This window comes from Eptatretus burgeri, chromosome 10 (genome assembly GCF_056783735.1).
Source record: "Eptatretus burgeri isolate ZD-2024b chromosome 10, Ebu_testis_v1, whole genome shotgun sequence".
Taxonomy (NCBI): Eukaryota; Metazoa; Chordata; class Myxini; order Myxiniformes; family Myxinidae; genus Eptatretus; species Eptatretus burgeri.
The window spans coordinates 2,033,105-2,055,320 of NC_140970.1; the positions used below are offsets into that span (position 1 = coordinate 2,033,105).

General features: G+C 45.6%; 1 protein-coding gene across 2 annotated transcripts in view; it reads right to left on the reverse strand.

Moving 5' to 3' along the window:
* Positions 1-381: 381 nt before the first annotated feature.
* ATG3 (autophagy related 3) overlaps positions 382-22,216 on the reverse strand; it is a 49,300-nt gene continuing 27,465 nt past the window's right edge. Inside the window, exons 8-12 of one of the 2 annotated variants that reach the window (XM_085896816.1) lie at positions 16,535-16,572; positions 15,349-15,525; positions 15,074-15,201; positions 10,726-10,794; positions 382-998 (exon numbers count right to left, since the gene is read on the reverse strand). In XM_085896816.1, the coding sequence (XP_085752942.1) occupies positions 917-998; positions 10,726-10,794; positions 15,074-15,201; positions 15,349-15,525; positions 16,535-16,572 (494 nt within the window). In that variant the 3' untranslated portion in view covers positions 382-916. The remainder of the gene's footprint in view (positions 999-10,725; positions 10,795-15,073; positions 15,202-15,348; positions 15,526-16,534; positions 16,573-22,216) is intronic. The other variant, XM_085896817.1, reaches the window with a different exon arrangement.

The window sequence follows — 22,216 nt, forward strand, 5'->3', positions numbered from 1 at the left end:
AAACACATACACATGACTGCTGGATGAGACAAATGGCCACTAAGCTTGGGGGAAGTCCCGTCACTTACTGAGGCACTCTGGGTACCAGCAACGTCACAATAATTGTGCCATATTTCAAACCACGGTCAGTGGGGCATTTCCTCTTCCCCATGGATGCCAATGTGCAGGGATTGCCCATCTTCTATCCTTTTTAATGCTGAACATCAGGCAAAGAAGCAGCACATCCCATTTTAAAGTCTTTGCTACGACTCAGACGACGTCCAAACCACCGACCTTCCCAGACGAGTATATGAGCGGTCGCTCTCACCATTACACCACCGAGTCTGGTTTAGCTTTCTCACAACAGCAGCAGAGATATTAAAAAAAAATAACATAACAATGTTTCAATTTGTCAAAATATTTATTCAGGTTTTTGAAGCCAATGAGAAAAAAACAAAAACAAACAAACAAATGTTTGAGAAAAAGACAATGCTTGGTTAATGGATTGCAGGAATGGCAGGATGGATTTGGCTGTAGAATGACAGTAAAAAAGGCAAGAACACCAAGCACATCATGGTGAAAGCAATGTTGCATTGAACAACAAAGATTGTCTTCATAGTTTGGCTTAGTCATTGCATTACCTCAAAGTCACTTATGAGTCACTAGTAATTGACCTCTGCATTAAAATCACTCCAAACCAACTTATCCTCTTCGAAACATCTCTCTTCCATACATGTTATCACATTTCTACATGACCTCCTACACCTTACATTTCCTTCACTTTCTTCCCTCTCAATATCCCACTCATGGACCCTGTCCCTCAATACATTTACAATTGTTCCATATGCTGACGAGTTAGGCAAGTTGTGTAATGAAGGTGCAAAGACGATGTGCCCAGGTGAAGTGCTCCACAGGTTCCTGAGCATGATGTGCAGCCTCACATGGTGAAGTGACGCGTGTAGTCGTATTCGATGGTGGGAATAACAGCTTGAACAAACTTCAGAAATATGAGTAGATACCTGCACAAAAATGTCAAGGTCTGCATAAATCCAGGCTTTATTTTATACAAACACTTTTCTGTACAAGACTAATTACCTCCGCCACTGAAGGTGAACAGAGGTTGTTTTCATCCCCGTTTGTCTGTCTGTGTGGCTGTTTGTGTGCAGGATATCTCAAAAAGTTGGAAACTGATTCAGGCGAAACTTGGTGGACAGGTTCGGTGTGTAACAAGGATGAATCGATTAGATTTTGGTGAAGATCCGAATCCAGATGCGGATCGGAGAATTTTTAAATTTTTTAAAAAAGCGATTCTTCACCATTGATGGGGCCAAAATGATGTGTAGCCAAAGTGCATGATATTTCAAAAAGTTGTGGATGGGTTATGACAAAACTAGGTGGATGAGTTGGTTAGGTGACAAAAACAAGCCAATTTGATAGTTCAGGTCCAGATCCATATCCAGCCCATCAGTGGGATACGAAACAGAAACTGTTCAGCCTGGTGGAGGTATGCCCTCTACCGAGTGTCATTCTAGTTTCAAGCTTGTAAAAGTAATACTGGACCAGGTTTTAGCATGAGGGCAGCATGTATCATTCCATTACCTGATCATATTAACACAGCTACATCCACAACGATGACAGCATTTCAAAAGAAAGCTCAAAGTAATGGCATTACAGAGTTGATTGGACTAAATTCACTAACAAAAACTCAGAGGGTAAATCACTCCAAATAAAGGCAAGCTCGACATGAAGGATGCAGGACCAAACAAGAAAAAGAGCAATCAGAGATTACAAACCCTCGCCAGGACTGCTTTTGTGTGGCGTTTGTGTACTGGTGTGTTACATAATTAATAAGAGACATAATTAGAACTGCCACTTTATAACTACTGGCAGTGATGATCGGGTACCAAGCTTTGATCGGATACCTGACCCTGGCCCATGACGTTTTTTTTTTTTCAGTATTATTCATCTGAATTTAGAATGGGATTAAAATAAGTTCAATTCAAATCAAATGGAAGACCAAATAGGTACAGTCCTGCATTGGAGTAATCAGAAGGAACCCAAACAAGAAAAAAGCAAAGTTGAAGTCATCAGGAGGAACCCGGATAGGATTTGCATTTTAGATGCTACTCCTCTACCCTCAAACCCATCCAGATACAACCAAGTGAGTCACATTAAAAAAATGAATTAATGAATAACAAAAAGAACCCACATCAAAAAATTAAATAATTCTGGCTGCCAGACCATGTGTCCGATCAAGTTGAAATTTAAAACATGTATTCCCCATCACTAGTACATCATAAATTCGAAGTTTTAAATCAATTGGTAAAGCAGTTCCAGAGAAAACATGATTTAATATATTCCTTTAATCTAATATGGCTGCCAAACCATGTGACCTATCAATTATTCCTGAACAAACTTGGACACCCATGGCTTGGGAATCACTTGTGAGGTTTTCCCTCGATTTGTCAAGCTGTTCTGGAGAAGATTTATATGGGTTTTAGGGTAAATGCAATATGGCTGCCAAACCATGTGACCAATGACATCATATGTGTGAAACTTTTGTTCCTCATGGATAGGAAGTCATACGTGTAAAGTTTCGCTTAGATCTGTTCAGCCACTTTAGAGAAGAAAAATTTTGAAGGTTAAAAAAAACCCCAAAAAAACAATATAGTTGTTGAATCACATGACCGACGACATCATCAATTTTTTTTTCTACGGAGCATTTTATCCTGAGATGACCCTCAAAAATGTTCATGCTGATCAGATGTAGCGTTGTGCATATGCAATTATGATGTCATAATGAGGGCACCCATGATGTCTTTAAAAAAAAACCCATGAGGAGAACTTGCTATGTGCCTAGTTTCAATTTTTTCCTTGATGCGGTTTCAGAGATACTGAGGTCCAAAGTTTTTCCATTTTTTCCAATATGGCTGCCACACCACGTGACCTATGATGTCATAATTATCATTAGAACATTTTACACGAGTCATCAAAAATTCTGTGTAGACAAACGAACAGATAGACAGACAAACAAATGAAAAATCACTCATAGAGTGACAACTTGGCAAAACAGCACAAAGTTGCACTCGGTAGAGCGCATACCTCTGCCAGGTGGAACAATTCACATTTTGCATCCCACTGATGGGCTGGATCCGAACCAAAATCCAATCCGCTTGTTCTTGTCACCTATTCAACTTATCCACCTTGTTTTGTCATTACTCATCCACAACTTTTTGATATATAGTGATATATTTAGTTTTTGGCCCTATCAATTTTAGAAACTAGTCCTGTGTTGACCTTTTGACCTTAAAATTAATTGGTAATTGAATTCAGCGACCTCGCATGAAAATGCTCTTCAAAGTGAATCGGATGAAAATTGAGGATTGAAGAAAATTTGGCCCAAATTGGCCTTTTGGCCTATGTTTACCTCAAAATTAATAGGTGGTTGAATTCACTGATGTGATATGCAAATCGTTTTCAAATTTCAACTCAATCAGATGAAAATCTGTCCCAAATTGGCCTATGTTTACCTCAAAATTAGTAGGTGGTTGAATTATTTGACCTGATATGCAAATGCTTTTCAAATTTCAAGTTAATTGGATTAAAATGAAGGATTAAAAAAATTGGGTCTATGTTGACCTTTTGGTCTATGTTGACCTGAAAATTAGGTGGTTGAATTATTTGACCTGATATGCAAATGCTCTTCAAATTTCAAGTTAATTGGCTTAAAATTAAGGATTTTAGAAATTTGGCCGATGTTGACCTTTTGATCTGTGTTGACCTCAAAATTAATCAGTGGTTGAGTTTGGCGACTTCATATACAAATGGTCTTCAAATTTCAAGTCAATCGGATGAAAATTGAGGATTTTAGAAAATTTGGACCAAATTGGCCTTTTAGCGATGTTGATCTAAAAATTAATAGGTGGTTGAATTCAGCGACCTGAAATGCAAATGGTCTTCAAATTTCAAATCAATCAGATGAAATTTGAGGATTTTAGAAAATCCGGCTCAAATTGGCCATGTTGACCTTTTTGGTTGAACAAATTTTACGATACTTCAATGCCGGACCGCCGCAGGGTCGGTGACATGAATCTCTGAAAATTTCAGAACGATCGGTTGAGGGGTTTGGGCTGGAGGTGAGCAGACAGACAAAGAAACATACAAACAGAGGCGGTCAACATACTTGACAAAAACATTTTTTTTTTGGCCAAGTCACAAATGGACCCAAATGCAATACCCTCTCCTCTGGCGAGGGTAATTAACAAATACATGTGTAATTATAACCAGATCGTGGAGAGAAAAATAAAAGACCATTCAGTCTATGATGCTGTCTTAATAAACACGTACCTTGCAGACAAATGCAATATATAACAAGAGCTCAAGTGTGCACAATATACGCCCGAACAAGAAGGTATATACAGAATTGTGCTACTACATGGAAAACAGCAACCACTTTAGATGACGAACGTATGTCGCGACACACCGTCTCCACAGTCTGTACCTATGTACCAAATATGAAACGTGAAAGTTGAAAACTTTGGGAGTGAGAGTGCGGACAGGAACGGACAGACGGACGGACAACCGGTATCACATAATCCGCCCGATATATATATATATATATATATATATATATATATATATATATATATATATATATATATACATATATATATACTGAAACGCAAAAGAAACTTACCACCTTTTAAACCTTTAAATATCAACAATAACACTGCGTGTAGTAAATGTGTGAACTTATTTGTGGACAATAGTGTCCTCACCGTCAGACAAAAAGGTCACGGATGGTCACTTGAACCTTCAGTTGTCACTTCATAGCACAGCTGTTGAACAGCCGTTTTGACTGTCAGTGATTAGCCAAGGGGTACAGGATGATTTTAATGAGCTGCACGTGATGTCTTGATATTGGCTTTACAAAGGCCAGTGCAAAATGGAATTTCAATCAACATGCCACGATTGTCAAGGGATCAACGGCAGTGTGCCTTGGGCATACTTACTGCAAGGCGGACTGAGCTACCGTGAGGTGGCACGTCGCCTTGGCTGTTCACACCAGATGATATCGGCCCTGGTGGACAGAGACACCCTCCACAACTCTGCATGAGTTGGGAGACGCGTAGTTGGCAGGGCCAGGACATGGGCAGAGCTGCTTCAGACATTGAGGACTGAGTGGGACAGAATCCAGCAGCAATCCATCCAAAGACTGGTAGGCAGTATGCTCAGACGATGCACTGCCTGTATCCAAAACAATGGTGGCCACACACGCTATTGAAAGGGGACTGACATTGCACCCTGTGCTGTTCCGTACTGCAGAACAAACTGATGAGATGGTGTATCTTGGTCAAAAACTTGACATGTCATCAATAAAATGCCAATGTTTCCATTAGCAATTGTTGGTTTGTTTTATTTTGAACTGTTACAATTTTATTACATTTCAAACAAGTTGGTAAGTTTATTTTGCGTTTCAGTATATATCGGGCGCATAAAAAAGGCCAATCCTTCAGTGATAGCACAGGAGTTGCACACAGTCTCAGCTAAGTGGTTTGAGCACATTTTCCCTCGATAGGATATGAAGCTTGATGTCAGTGTTCTGAAACAGGCCAATGACAGGTCTTGATCTTTGACACATTTAAGAACATAAATTTTTTTGTCACCCTCATGCTCAAGAACATACAACTGTCATGTCAGACTCTGCGAAAAGAACCGAGTCAACAAAATACTCAGATACAGGTAGTGGTCAAAAAAAAATGGAAACGTCTTGGTAAATGAGGGACACTAAGCAATGGCTTCCACACAGGTATGGCCCATGTGTTAATTGAGCAAATAATATCCCAGCATGCTTACTGTCATGTATAAAAATACTGCACAGGCCTGGTTGCCTTTAATTTTGGCTGGCATGGCTGCAAGAGGAGACTTCCCCCCCCCCCGCACCCTCCCCCACCCCACGCCAAATTCCCCCATTCACAGCATGTGTGGTCACTCAATGGGTTGATGAACATGACACTGATGTTATCAATATGTCATGGCCTTCTCAGTCACCAGATCTGAACCCAATCGAGCATTCATGGGATATTCTGGAACGACGCTGGAGACAGCGTTTTCCACCTCCATCAAACAGGTGTGAGTTGATCGACTTTCTCATGGAAGAATGGTGCCACGTCCCTCTTATAGAATTCCAGATGCTGGTGGACTCTATGCCACGATGCATACAGGCCGCACATGGTAGCCCAACACACTATTAAATGACTTTTCATTGGTGTTTCCAATTTTTTGTCCACCACCTGTATGTACCTTCTTGAATCAGATTTGGCAGGTTTGCAAGGCCCAAACTCCAGGAAGACATCAATGCATTTGGATAAAGGCACAGAATAGAACTGCCTATTATCTAAGGTTCGCTTTGTGTCACTTACTCGCCGCAGGTGGCAGTTTATCAGCACGGTGATTAAAAACACCAGTTGTGTGCTGTTTTATCCTTGTTGCTCGACATATTGTGGTTTGTCCTCCAACATCACTTCCTTGCAAACTTAGAGCCGAAAGGCCCAAAAACTTATGGCCTACATCCAACAAGGCTCTAAAAGTAGCCACACCAAAGTCCCAAACATACATGATATATATTCCATAAAAGTTGTTTATGCTACCTTCTTTGATAGCTTTTCACAAGGTAACTCTTCAAATCAATCTCCACCACCAACATGGCGATTAAGATATATTATATATATATATATATATATATATATATATATATATATATATATATAGTGTTACGTTTGAGGGGGGGGTATGCATTCAAAGGGTAATTAGGATGTTTAATTAGGTATTAAACTAATTAAACAGGATTAAAATTGGATTATTAAAATTATTAAATTATTTTTTAATTATTAAAATTAATTATTAAAATTGGATACGCAGCCACAAGGGTGTTTGATCCCTGGGCTGGATTCGGACAAGGGAGAAACTGAGAAGCGGGCCACCGTAAAAGTGATCCCCCTGGTAAATTTCGACGGGTCAGGGAGCGTTGAAGCTTTTCTGACGCAATTTGAGTGCATTTCCCGACTAAACGGGTGGAATGAGCAGGAACGTACAGGGGATTTGGTGGCAACGTTGCGGGGACCAGCCGCAGACGTGTTAAACGTGATCGCGGAGGGGATGTTGACCAGCTCCCACATTTGCGAGGCGTTGAGCCGTCGGTTTGGGTTCGTGGCAAACTGTGATCTGGTGCGGGCTCAGCTCCAGCACCGCAGATTAAAGCCGGGTGAGACAGTGCAGGAGCTGGCACAGGACATTTACCAATCAGTCAGGATCGCGTATCGGGACCTTACAGTGGAGGCGTGGGACAGACTGGCACTAGAGAAATTTTTAGCTGCTCTTCCGGACCCTGAGGTCCGAGCGCTAGTGGAGCTACAGGATCCACCCACCGTTCACCGAGCGGCTGAGTGCGCAGCCAGGCTGGCCTCGTGGAGGCGGCCGGGTCGGGTGCCTGAGAGGCCATCGGTGACGGTCCGACAGGCGGAGATCCAGGATCAGGGAGGGGGGCTGGGAGAAATTGGCATTACCCAAATGTTTCAGGAAATTTGCCAGAAACTGTCAAGTTTGATAAGGGGTAATTCGGTAGTTGGTGCGCCAAAGCGGCGTGGTCCAGCCCAGCCAATAGAGCAATTCGATTATGGCCGAGGATGTCCGGAACCGGAAGAGACATTACACCGATACCCACGGGGGCCTTTTATGGGGAGTTGTTTCCAGTGCGGGCGAAGAGGACACATGCAACGATATTGCCGGTACCCGGCGATAGAGGGACCCTCCAATAGACTGTTAGACTCGGAGAGGGTGAATCCTCCTGCTGAACCGCCAGGTCTATCCGAGATGCCCTTTCATAGGTCGGGTCCGGAAATCACTGTCAGGGGTCGGGGAGACTAGATTGGGCTGAGCATATAGGGCCATGCTCGGCTGGTGAGATTGTGGCGAAGTGCCCTCCTTTAGTGAAAAAAGTGAATTGTGGAAAAATTGGCATGGGTTTGTAAGTTCTGCTGGGTTTTAGAGTGACAATCGGGACAGTGGGTAATTGGAAACAAAGCGGGCACGAGTGGCTGTCCAATGGCTGGTGCGTGGATCGGGTGAGAAGTGCTGTGTGAGTTGTTTTAAGTGAAGAAGTGAAATGTATGGTGCACACATTGTTTTTTTCTTGGGCATGGTGTGGTAACAGGGAAGGTCATGGTCGGTGAAGTGTTAGAAATGCAGGTGTCACATGTAAGGCCGATGGGGTGGGGGAGTCATGTGGGTTTTGTGGGTGGGGATGATGTGCTTGTCCACAGGGATTGCTGAAGCTCACGGTGAGTGTGAATTGCGACCTCCTTCAAGGAGATTCACCACCTGGTGGCTAATGGTGACAGTGTCTGGAGGCAACTGGGAGAGGGTCTGGTTGGGCGACCAAGGCGGGTAGGACCTTGGCGACCCAGGAAGGCCAGAGGAGCCAGTGAGACCCCTTCCAGTGTGTTGTACAGGATGAGAGCTGATGGCTACCAGGGGGGTGGGAATCAAAGGGAGCGGGGCGGAGAAACGTCTGGGTTGGACTAAAGCTTACCTGTGGGCATGGTTGCACCTGAGATGCCCCCATCATCTTGTGGTAACCCACCCCACGGCCACGACGGGATTCAGCCTGCATGATTAAAATGAGGACCATGACCTAGAAATGTGATGATGACCATGGTGTGAGTGTTGTGAAGATGTGCGAGTCCCACCCGATCCCGCACAACTTGACAGGTGCAGCAAGGGCATGATGTCCGCATAATTTTGGGGCAAGCAAATTTGAAAATTGGCTCCCCAGGTAACGCTGGGTCTATTAGCATCCACTGGGGGAGGCGGTCAAGTGGAAATATCCTGTGAATAGTGTCGTCAAGGCTTAGAGTAGGAATATAAAGTATAAGTGTTGTGTTTTTGTGGAACCTTTTGTTTCCCCTCACCCAGATCACTGGAAGAGTGCTGGGCAAGAGCGATGATCCGGAGGATGGAGTGCAACTTCGCTCAGTGCTCTTATGTGATAAAATAAAGAAATAAAATAAAAACGAATGATTGTTTAGGCGAGGATAAGGCCATAAGGGGGTAGTACATTAAGCAGGATAGGTAAGTTAGCTGCGACTCGCCGCCCATTGCCCCTCCTACTTTATTTCGTTAGGTTAATTAGGTGTGAGTCAGTAAGTGTTAAGGCTGGTATGGTAGCGCCTGTGATATACCTTGCAGGAGCTGCGGTACCAGAGGAGGGGGCAGTGTTACGTTTGAGGGGGGGGTATGCATTCAAAGGGTAATTAGGATGTTTAATTAGGTATGCCATGCTGTTCGAGTTTACCAGGATCTCGATGTAATAAGTAGCAATTCAGTGGTGATAGGTTGTCTAGTAAATGTTCATTTCTTCAAGGGGGGAATGATAATTGTCACGTAATTAGATAGGGACACGGGATAGGGTAAGTGTGTCTGCGTAAACCCCTTATGGTATTCTCTGGAGACTGGCCGTGACGTCACAGGACAGTGCAGCGGATGGCTCTGCCCCGTGATCACGATTGGCGGAAGGCGATGGCGGTGGGCCAATAAACGGCTCGATTGGAAGTGACGAGGACCAAGGATAAAAAGGTTCTGTTCGGGGTCGAAAAGGAAGAAGAAGAAGATTACAACCAAAAGATCGTGGGTTTTTTTGGTGTGCAAGCTGTGGCGGCAGAGAGCGTCCTGGTTGTTGTGCTGAATCGATCGTGTTCTTGATCGTGTCTGGGAGCCTTGCCGAGCCTCGTGCCTCGCTTTGGTTGGCTCTGGGGTTCTGCTGACTCGGAGTGCGGGGTCGGGCGGCGGGCGGACCTGCCTCCTTCTCCTGCTCGCGGCTTGGCGCCGGAGCTGGTTCCCTGGCGGCTGTGGGCGGACTTGGGCCAGGACCAGGAGGTCGACAGCACCGCGGTTTCTCCTGCCCCCCTGACGAGAGCAAGGCCGGCTCATCCGACGCCGATCCAGGGACAGTTGCGTCCACACCACGGTCCAGCCTGACCACCAGAAATAGCTACGTTGTGTGTGTGTGTGTGTGTGTGTGTGTGTGTGTGTGTGTGTGTGTGTGTGTGTGTGTGTGTGTGTGTGTGTGTGTGTGTGTGTGTGTGTGTGTGTGTGTGCTTGGCGCCTTAGAAGGTTTGAGATCTCTATATTCATTGGAATTGTCTGTGTTTTTCCCCACGCCCGATCCCACACCATCCCGTCGAATCGCCCCGGATCCCTCTTCTTGCCGAGTCTTGTTATTTCTGGTAATAAAAAAAACGAATAAACATCATCAACTCAGTGAAAAGTGACTCGTGCCACCTTCCTCGTCCCGTTTGCGGTAGAGCGATTGGAACCGCCATGTTTGGGTTATAAATAAATAAACCGCCTCCATCGTTTCGGCTCATTTTACGTTGGCGGGACTGTTAAAGTCCCGTGGACATCACAATATATATATATATATATATATACATACATATATATATATATATACATATATATATATATATACATATATATATATATATATATATATATACATATATATACATATATATACATATATATATATATATATATATATATATATATATATATATATATATATATATATATATATATATATATATATATATATACATATATATACATATATATATATATATATATATATATATATATATATATATATATACATATATACATGTATACATCCAATGCAAAGGATACATATGAACTCCCAACTCTCCTCCACCCTCAGCAACAGTCTCGATGATCTTTTTCATCACCTCAGCATGTCTGAAAAAGTAGAAATGTAAAAATCTTTTTGAAGGTCACAAAGAGTACAATCCAATCAGTGCTGTGTAAGACAGTGAGGAATGATCACAGTCACAAGATATCATGCCGAGGTAACAAGATTAATGAGCGCCATCAAAAGAAAAGTAACCAAAATGGGACATTTCCGGCTGGGTTAAGAAAACTGGCCTGGGTTTACGGTCGTGCCATCATGGCATTATTTTATTTTTTTGGAACGTTTCTGTAATATCGCATAACCAGACAAGGTGGCATCATTCAAACTACCGCTGAGTCATTCAAATGACTTTACAAAATAAACTTGTATAAAAGCACGTCAAAAATGACGGGTTGGAATTATTTTATTCGAAATATTCAGAGATTGGAAGATATGATGTTTTGTAGCAAGAAAAAGCATTATTTTAAAACACTACATGTACAAATGTTACCCTATTTTCTTTATCTTCTGGGAACTTTCAATTCAACGTTACAGCCTCGTGAGCGTGCCAAAGCCTGAAGCCTCGGCCTCGCGTCAGAGGTGCTTATGTCTTCTTTATTTGATGTCACACGTATGTAAATGAACACTCGTTTTACTCTGCACGCATTACACATCACATGCAGCGAATTTTACCTCCCCGTGCCTTGTATTTATTGTTGTATTTTTTAACGCTTCTGTAAACCTCAATTGAGGCCTGGTTGTCAGTCACCATTCTCAGTTTCCAAAAAAAGACATAATTACTTTTGAATGGAAAATGTTTTTCAAGTTTTTTTATCCTGAAAAAAATAGACTGTAATGAACACACAGTCGTGTTAAAAGATTGGCCTTGAAAACCCTTCTTAAATCGTCCTTTTGGAGAGGGACAGACATCACACAAAGAAACATTGTGTTTTATATGGTAGATGGTACATGCTGCTTCCTTGCTTGATGCTCAGCATTTAAAAGGAAAGAGCACGGTCAAAATTTTTTTTAAAAGGACAGACAAACAAGGCTGGGAAGGCAATGGCAAACCACCCAGTTAAACCCTTGCCAAGAAACTGCTTCAACAGCACCAACACTCTGGAAACAGTAAGGTACAAGCCTGGTGTTGGCTTAGCAGTTAGGATGGCTGGCTTGGGATCCTAGGTTCCTGAGTTTGAGCTCCGTCAGCCGTTGAATTAATACCATGTGGGGTTCACTCGGTCCGTCACCCTTCTCATCTCTCATCTCTCTCTTGCAGCCTGTGGCTGCTGGTTGCATCATTGGTTGGGACACGGCTATGCCGCTGATGCAGTGTCCCCCTTACCAGTACACTGGTACTCATTTTGCCGATCTCGGATGACAGGCTGAGTCAACCTCCTGGTGTATTTTTAATTCAGCGGCAAACAGGGCTTGAACTCAGGACCCTAGGATCCCAAGCTGCCACCCTAACCACTAAGTCAACACCAGGCCGTCACCCTTCTGAGTTCAGCAAAATGAGGCCCTGTGCTTCGCATCTGCACGGTTTTTTTTCACATTTTTGCAGTTTTTCACGGGATTTTTGATTTTCCTTCATTAATCACTCACCGCCGGGAACCTGTCCCCTCTTTTTCCATTGAAACAATGCCCCGCTATTCACGGCATTTTCCAGGAACATATCCACTGTGATCAGCAGGGTCCAACAGTATTTTTATTGACCAGATTCAGTGGCGTAATGGTTAGAACATCCGCTCTGAGCTTGGGTGGTCGGCGGTTCAAAACCCGGCCGAGTCATACCAAAGACTAAAAATGGTACGTGCTGCTTCCTTGCTCAATGGTCAGCAATTTAAAAAGAAAAAGCAAGGACAAACAACAACAGGTTCAATTGTCACCATGCAACTCATCTGGGTGTTGGTACCTCTCTCTTCAGCCATGGCACTTCAGCAAAGGACTTCTGTGACTCCATGGAACTGATTCAATCTGTGAACTTTCCGAACCGGATTTCTCTCAATGGCAAATCCTCCGTTCTGAACTTGGTGATGACCAACTCTTCTGCAAATGTCTCCTGCTGTTCCTCCGCTCCAATCTTTTCATCTGGTCATATGCTTGGGAAAGTCAACATTTCTCTGGGTATTCTCAGAGAGCTGCCTCAACGCCAGCGAGTCGAGCATTTCACTCAAGCGGATTGGCAGGGACTGCAAACAGCCATCTCTGCAGGACTGGTCTTCCATATTTACTGCCTCTGATGTTAACTCAGCCTGGGATTTCTTCGACAGAAACCTGCTCTCCCTATCTCATGCACAGATTCATCCCTTCTAGTCTTCAATTATCCTACCCTTCTTCCCACATATGGTACACTGAATCCTGTAGTGAGGCAGATGTTCTGAAACAACTTGCCTTCTCTTCCTGGAAGGCAAATCCGACCGACGGCTATCTCGGTGCATTCCAAAAAGTCTGCAACAAGCGTGTGTCCACTCTCAGGAGAGCCAGAAAACATCTGTCAAACCTCAACAATGAACTTTCAAGCCTGTCTCCCTCCTCTAAAACCGAGTGCTGCCTTGTCAAGTCTGTCTCTGGAGTATGCTCACCCTCCAACCCTGCCTTCAAATGACACCACAGCCGACTCCATTCATAAGAAGGCCGAATGCCTCAATTCTGTGTTTGCTTCCAAACCTTGTGTCGCCAACCCCTCACTTTCAGTACCCATCCTACGCTGTTGTACCCAACTGCTCCTGGACTCTGTGTCTTTTGCACGTGAAAAGGTAGAGAAGGTTCTTTCAACCCGAGACTCTGACTCCGTGACTGCACCAGACGACATAAGCTCACGTGTCCTAAAAACCTGCTCTGCTGCCCTTGCACATCTTCTCTCTCTGGCCTTTTCACTCTCATTAGCGCTAGGTCATCTTCCATCTGCTTAGAAATCTGCTTACATCACTGTACTACATAAACTAGAAGGGCACTCTTCGATAGACGCCAGATAAGCCTCCGCCCACATTATTACATCATTATACATACTTGAACAAAGTTTGATTGAAATCCCTGAACCCAGATTCAAAATGTTAAATAATTCTGGCTGCCAGACAATGTGTCTGATCAGGTTGAAATTTAAAACATATTCCCCATAACTACTAGATCATAATTGCAACATTTCACGTCGATTGATGAAGCGGTTCAAGGGAGAGAATTTTAAAAATATTTTTGTTCAATCCAATATGGCTGCCAGACCATGTGACCTATTAATTATTTGTGAACACACTGGAATCCCCAAAGCTTGGGGAAACATGTGGGTGAAGTGTCCCCTCGATCTGTCAAGCCGTTCTGGAGAAGACGATTTTTAAAGGTTGATTCTTCAAAAAAAAAAAAAAACATGGCTGCCAAACCATGTGACCTGCATTGTCATCGGTGGATAACCCACGTACATACGTATGGGCGGACAACGAAAATATGCTTCCGGCAACTTCATCAGCAGAGGAATAGAAATAGGACCACTGGACTTGGCTGGGCCCAGGCCTAATGTTGTAACCCAAATTTGGTGGCATTATGACTGGTGGGTCTGGAGAAGAAGATTTTTGAAGGAATTTATGTGATTTTCCCCAAAATTGACCAAGTCGGCCATTTTGACACACTTCTGGTCACGTGATCAGCATGGTCACCACCATTTAACATCAGGACCCTGTCCTAATGATGTTACCCAAATTTGGTGGCATTCTGACTCGTGGATCAGGAGAAGAAGATTTCGTAAGGAATCTGCGGGACCGCCATTTTGACACACTTCCCATCATGTGATCGGCATGGCCTCCGCAATTTAACATCAGGACCTTGTCCTAATGCTGTAACCCAAATTTGGTAGCATTCTGACTGGTGCGTCTGAAGAAGATTTTTGAAGAAATTCACTCTGTTGGCCATTTTGACTTACTTCAAGTCATGTGACCGGAACGAGCTTTGCAATTCCTGTTACCAGTCAGGAGAGGAACGTTGCAGCAAAATTTCAACCGGATCGGCCCAGCGGTTTGGCTGGAGAAGTCGAAAAAGGAGACGGACGGAAGGACGGACCTCCGCGTCAAAAATAAATAAAATAAAAACCATTGTACAGGGTTTGCCTGCTGTACCACGGAGCAATTTTGAATGCCTATAATAACCAGATATATTGTCACTATATAAATGTTGTGGATTATTATTATTCACGTAGCCATTCCTTAAAATCATCAATTTGATGCTCTCGTTTTGCTCACCCACTTCTGCTGCAGTAAAAAATAAATAAATCTTGTAAAAAAATAAATAAATAGCCTGAGATGCAGACATTGACTGAACCTAAGCAACCATATTTTCTGCCAGTAATATTTGGCTGACCTGCAGGGGTGCACAGAACACATGGGTGGTGGTGGAAGGTGAGGATGTGCCTCAACTGTAACAGTTTTTTTGGCATGGTCTTGGCTGATGTCCTCATACATCTGTTCCATAGTAAGGGGTCTTCGTTGCTGCCCACAAACAAACACCCGAAGACCTGTGTTGCATTAAACTATGCGCACACTCACCACATGCAGGCACACCTTAAATGGCGAGTCAAAGTTGAAATTTTCCCACGTGGTGAGAGTCAAAGGTTTGACTGTAGTTAACCTTTTCACCTCATCATAACCAGACAGCCAGAGGCGTGGAGTCTGGTAGTACTTGTCGTAAGTGATGTGCAGATCATAGGTTCGGGTTTGTAAGATTCCATCATCTTCGGGTCCTTGAGCTCCTACTTCACCACCCGCCATCATTGCAGCCTGTTCCCTTTGTAATGTCTCCACATCCAGAACTGCCTGTAAAAGATTATTGGAAAGAAAACAGATTGACCTTCACCTAAACATACAAAGGTTCCACAGCACAGTACAACTCAGCCAAAAAGAATGAGTGTGAAGCTTCGTGGACATTTCTCTTGAAATGGTTGTCCTTAATGAGACATCCTATGAACCAGTGCAGATCTGCCATCCATGTACCACCAAAAAAACCCCAAAAAACAGTGGCATTTCATGCATTCCACTCCAAGACCTCATTTGTAACACTGATTCAAGACAATATTGGCAGATGGTCCAAATACCCGAGGATTCTGCAATCTCCAACTGCAACACAAGTTGGTTTATTGGAGCAGCAGAGGTTTCGGCATGGAATATTTAACAGGGAAAGAATGAGAAACAGCTGGCTTCAATCCCATCTCATATCCCAAGACTTGGCCAGAAGCATTTGGTTTGAAAGTAAAAACTTGTTAGTCTCAATAGCGAAGCATATCAGAGCCTCAATCAGAATCAAATTAAATGAATGATGCAACAACTGTCAGTGTGGCCTTGAGGTACGCACACTTGCCTCTAGGCTATTGAGCCTGGGTTCGAATCTTGACCCAGCTCTAAACTATCATCCCGGTGTTTCACAGGCAGGGCGATTCATAAATGTGTGTGTGCCGTCCCTCGGATGGACGTTAAACTGGGCGTCCCGTCTGCCAGCATTCATTGGTGGATGTTAAAGATCCCACGGTGTCCTTTGCAAAGAGCAGACAAGCCATCACCGGCACCCTGAACAAATTCCAAATTCCTTTCCTAACAAACAGGGGGCAGCACTGCATCAGCGGTACAGCAGCGCCCTTAGCCTTGTGTTGCGCATGAAAGAAGAAGAAGAATGATGCAATCATTAGGATGTTACGCCAAAATGTATTCCTCTTCCAAAATGCTATTCCAAAATGCTATATGGATGCTATTCCAAAATGTATACCCCGATGACGGTAGCGCAAGTGAAGTAATATAGATCAGCGGAAACAGTCAACACGGAAAATCTTACATTATCTTCCGCTTCCAGCATCCCACTTTCTTCAAATTCTGAAACAAACACCAAAATGAATAATTAATTAATGAAATTACAATCTCAACATGCTTTATCATAGTCTTGGCCAACTACCTAAAACACATTAAGAGCTTCCCAATTACTTTGTAAAAAGAGATACTGTATTTGAGTTTGAAGATGCTTATTATGGGACGTTTCTCCTCCCACTCAAAAATGCATGGCTGAACGGAGTTTGTTATCACAAAGAGTTTTCAAGTCGAAAGGAAAGAAGAGATGATGAGTGCAACGTCAAAATTAAATGTTAAAGATGGTGAAACAAATCCAGATCACTGGAGCAGACCATATATACACATATATATATATATATATATATATATATATATATATATATATATATATATATATATATATATATATATATATACATACTTTTTTTAATACTACTTTTTTTTTAATACCTTCAGTGACAGAGGTAATGGCAGAAACTGCAATCTATGCTCTCATAAAATAAAATAAAATAAATTGTCCTCCATCTTCTCGATGTATGATATCGACTGCCTGGGAGAGATTTAATTAAAGGCAACTCTCTCATGCATACATCAATTCCATCTCCTATCCAGCTATCATGTTCATCTTTTGGAGTTCAGAACAGACCGAATGCTGAGGGCCTCAAGATGGCTGTTTACTGTGCTGTATCACGTGGTTGGGTTTCATATATCATGACTCGCCCGCTAGGGGTGGTAGTAGTGTACATCCGGGCACGCAATAAAGCAGAGTTACTGCAACACTCTCACTCTCCGTGTTCCGCTGCACCTCGGACATTACAGTTGGCTGACGAGGATGGTTGATCGACGAGTCACGGCGCACGGACAGGTGCCCGTTTTCGTCGGAGACGACTTCGAATTGTTTTCGGAACAATTGGGCTGCTATTTCCACGCGAATGATGTGGACGACGAGAGCAAGCAAAAGTCGATCTTGCTCGCCTCGCTATCGACGGAACATTATCGACTACTGAGTGATTTGGTGGCGCCGGACAAGCCCAGTGGGGACGCGCTGTCGTTTCGGGACATTGTGCAGAAGATGAAAGCAGACATGGTGCCGGAAAAGTCATTACAGCTGGCTCGATACCAGTTCGATCACCTCGCGTAAGGTACGGGGGAGCGCGTCATGGATTTCGTAGCACGAGTGAAGCATTCATCCGTGGCCTGCAAGTTCACGGCGGGGAAGCGTCCAGCTCGACTCAGAGATCGCTTTATTTCCGGTTTACAAGATGCAAAAATGGTTTCGGCGATTCTATGGCTGAGGGGTGAAGCCGTTACATTCAACTCGGCGATCGACACTGCTACAGCTGTCGAGCAGACTCTCGGAGATGTTCGGGCCATCGCCGGCCACAGCATACCAGATGGCCCAGGGGTCCACACGGTGTCTCGAGCGCCCCTGGACGCACGCGCGACCTTCGGTGCGGGCCGGGGCCAGACGTCGCCGCGCGGCGACCCCGTGGACGTGTTTGGGATGCGGAGGTCGACACCTGCGGTGTGTGTGCCCGTTTAAAAACACCGTGTGTTTACATTGTCACAAGGTGGGTCATCTGAAACGTGTGTGCCGAGGGGCGTTGGCCACGGTTAAGGTCATGGACGGCAATGTGCGAGGCAACTCCGGCGACCCGGGGCGGATCCTGCAGCCGATGATGAGCCTGTTTTCAATTGGTCCTGTGGCGGCACGCCCGATGACGGTGGAAATCAAAGTGAACAAAACACCGATCACGTTTCAGGTTGATACGAGAGCGGCTGTGTCGATCATCGGCGAACAGACCACGCGTAGACTCAACGGCCTGAAGCTTATCAGGTCAAACCTCACGCTGTACACGTACACCCGCGAGAAGATAACGCCAGTCGGGATGGCAGACATGTCTGTAGTCTACCAAGGCCAGGTCGCCGCGCTTCCGTTGTACGTGGTGCGGGGGAGGGGGCCGTCTCTCCTACGCCGGGACTGGCTGACCCGCATCAGGCGACACTGGGCCGCCGTTCACCTTGTGCAACCCGTGCCGAGCCGATGGGAGGATCAGTTGGATAAAATTCTTCAAAGACATCAAGGTTTGTTTTGCAATGACCTTGGGAAACTCAAGGACGTGCAGGCAAAGCTCTTCCTGAAGGAGGGGGTGGTTCCTCGTTTTTGTAAACCACGACCGGTGCTGTATGCCCTGCGGGACAAGGTCAAGGGTGAACTGGATAAGCTGGAGCCTGTGGAGTGATCGAACGGGTGTCGTACTCAGATTGGGCCACCCCGGTCGTCACGGTGCTGAAACGGAATGGAGACGTCCGATTGTGCGGGGACTTCAAGTCCACGGTTAACCCGGGGCTCAGCGTGGAGCAATATTCACTGCCGTCAATCGATGAAATATATGCGCAATTGGCGGGGAGTCGATACTTCACGAAGCTAGACCTGCGTGATGCATATTTTCACCTGGCGATGGATCCCGGGAGTAGCGACCTTTTGACAATCAACACGTGTCAAGGACTCTGTCGATATACCCGACTCTGTTTTGGAATTGCTTCGGCCCCGGCCTTGTGGCAGAAAGCCATGGATCAGTTTGCATTGGCCTGCCCGCTCAAACCTACCTGGATGATGTGCTCATTGTGGGGAAAATGGCGGACGAGCACCTTGTGAACATTGCCCAAGTGCTGACGAAGCTGGAAGCGTGCGGCCTGCGCTTGAATAGAGACAAGTGCGCGTTCTTCAAGCAGTGCTTGGAATACCTCGGGCACGTCATCACGCCGGAGGGGCTGTTAAAAGGCCCTCGGAAGGTGGAGGCAATTCAGCACATGCCACCGCCTCGCGACAAGACGCAGCTGCGCTCTTTCATTGGTACGACAGAGTATTACCAAAGATTCGTGCGCGGGCTCAGCTCGCAGCTTGCGCCGTTAACGCGGTTGCTCAGGAAGGTTGAGCGCTGGGCCTGGGGGCATGCACACCAGGCGTCGTTCGACCATGTCAAGCGGCTGCTCACAGAGGATACGGTCCTCGTGCACTACGAGCCTGCACGTCCGCTCCTATTGGCATGCGACAGCTCTGCATACGGCAAGGGGCAGTGCTCTCTCACAGGATGGACGATGGTTCCGAGCGGCCTGTTTGTTTTGCATCCCGGACCCTGTCCACAGGAGAGCGGGAATATGCCCAGATCAAGCGCGAGGCTCTCAGCCTCGTCTGGGGTGTGCGGAGGTTTCATCAATACTTGCTGGGGCGGCATTTCACTTTGCAGACGGATCACAAACCACTTCAATTCATCCTGAGACCCGAACGCGGGGTACGGATGGTGGCGGCCGCGCGAGTACAGTGGTGGTGTCTATTTCTTTCTGCCTACAGCTACGATATTCAGTTCCGAAGCACCAAGAAGCATGCTGACTGCGACGGGCTCTCGCGCTTGCCTTGCGCGGAGGGTCCAGCTTCGTCTGAATCAGCCGACCGGGTTGATGTGTTTGCACTGAGCCAGGTCCAAAGTGGGCCGATCACGGCCAAACAGGTCGCAGTGGAATCGGCTCATGATCCAGTGCTCGCCCGTGTCGTTCAGGCGATTTCTACGGGAATTTACGATCTACCTTCAACACCGGCATTTCAGCCTTTCACGTCGCGTGCATCGGAGCTGTCGTTGGTCCAACGGTGCGTGATGTGGGGAATGAGAGCAGTGATTCCACCGAAGTTCAGGCAGCAGTGTTTGGAAGAACCACATGTCATTCACCTTGGTGTCGTGAAGACCAAGAGTCTTGCTCGTAGCCTGCTGTGGTGGCTGGGGTTGGATAAAGACATTGAGCAAATGGTTAAGCATTGCACCACGTGTCAAACAGATGCTGGTAATTATCTGCGTCGAGCTTCGGGACTATGGCCAACCCCAGCAAGGGCCTGGCAGAGGGTCCATGTGGATTTTGCGGGGCCGGTTAAAGGCAAAATGTTTTTGATTGTGATCGATGCATTACTACAACCTCCGGCCATTTAGAGAACGCAGCATACATCAGCAAACATTACGGGAGCAAAACTGCGGACGATCTTTGCTAATAAAGGAATACCCGAGATTGTGGTCTCTGATAATGGTCCGCAGTTCATTGCAGATACATTTGATGAGTTTATGCGTCAAAACGGTATTCGACATCTAAGGTCCGCACCGTATCATCCTGCCACGAACGGGCAGGCGGAATCATTTGTTAAAATGTTGAAACGGGCTTTGCGTAGGGGGGGGGTGTTGCACCTGTGCAGGCTGTGGTCGATGTCTTTTTGCTCCAATACAGGAACGCTATTCATCCTGCCACGGGCGATTCTCCTGCCATTCGTCTCTATGGACAGGCATTGCGGTCCAGACTGGATTTGCTGCGACCTGGGGGGGGGGGGGGGTCGGTGAGTGGGGCGGTGTCGCGCCCGACGCTGCTGCGCGGTTTTGATGTGGGACAGCGGATAATGGTACGCGATTATTACCACGATTCAAAATGGGTGCCGGCTGTGGTCTCTGTGGTACTGGGGCCGGCAAATTGCATGGTGCAGACTGATGGTGGGGAGGTGTGGAAGCGTCACGTGGACCAAATGCATGATCGCTGTTCAGCGTCACCCCCCCCCCCGTGCCGAGCGACATGGGGCCCCCACCTATGATGTCGCTGTGGCCAGGCGTTGTATCGCCAAAGCCAGACGTGCTGACGCCCGTGGGGTGTTCACCTGATTCAGTTCTGCCCGAGGACGACGAGCAAGCTTGTCAGCCGGGTGCAGTTGTTGTTGCAGATAGGACAAGTCCGGCGAGGGAGTCACCTCGACCTAGCCGGGAGGCGTCTGAGCCTGGGCCGTCTGGCGGCGCTGCCCGCCCAAGGCGGTCAGAAAACGGCCGCGGTACTTGGAGGATTTTGAATGTTGATTGGTTTCCTTTGGTCATTTTATAATTGTCATTTTACGAGGGGAGGAGTGTGCTGTATCAAGTGGTTCGGTTTCATATATCATGACTCGCCCATTAGGGGTGGTAGTAGTGTACATCCGGGCACGCAATAAAGCGGAGTTACTGCTGCACTCTCACTCTCCGTGTTTCGCTGCACCTCGGACGTTACATTTACCACCACATCACGTCCGTACTCATGATATTTTCTTCCCTCATTAGCCTTCTCCAAGCCCACCCCTTTGTTTCCTTGTAGTTCACCACCTGTATCCTACTCCCCCTCCATTTGATCTAGTTCTTCCTCCAAGTGTCCTCGACCTTAGTGTTGGTGCGTTTACCCCCTTTCCACAACATTCTTCTTCTTCTGGTCCATTCTGTGTTCTCAGTCTTCCATAAGCCTCAACTTTGTGTCCAAAAAAAGGCAAAGTAGTGGCTATAAAATAGCTTGCTCTCTCATCTTGAACGGCTAACCCAGTCATTCCATAAGAGTGACCATCAATGTGTCCATAAGAGTCAATGTGTCCATATGTGTCAAAAAGAGTGACCATAAGAGTGACCATCAATTCCTCCTTGGGTGAGCTAGAAAACATCAAACAAACCTTAAGGCCGAACTCTCCAATTTGTCTTTGACTTCAAAGTGCTGGTGGTACCTTAAGTCCATCTCTGGTGTGCGCTACCCCTCCATCACATCCCTCACCTCAAATGGTAGGCACACCAGCCAATTCCACTCCAGACATATCTGAACGTCTTAACTCATCGTTTGCCTCCAAAGC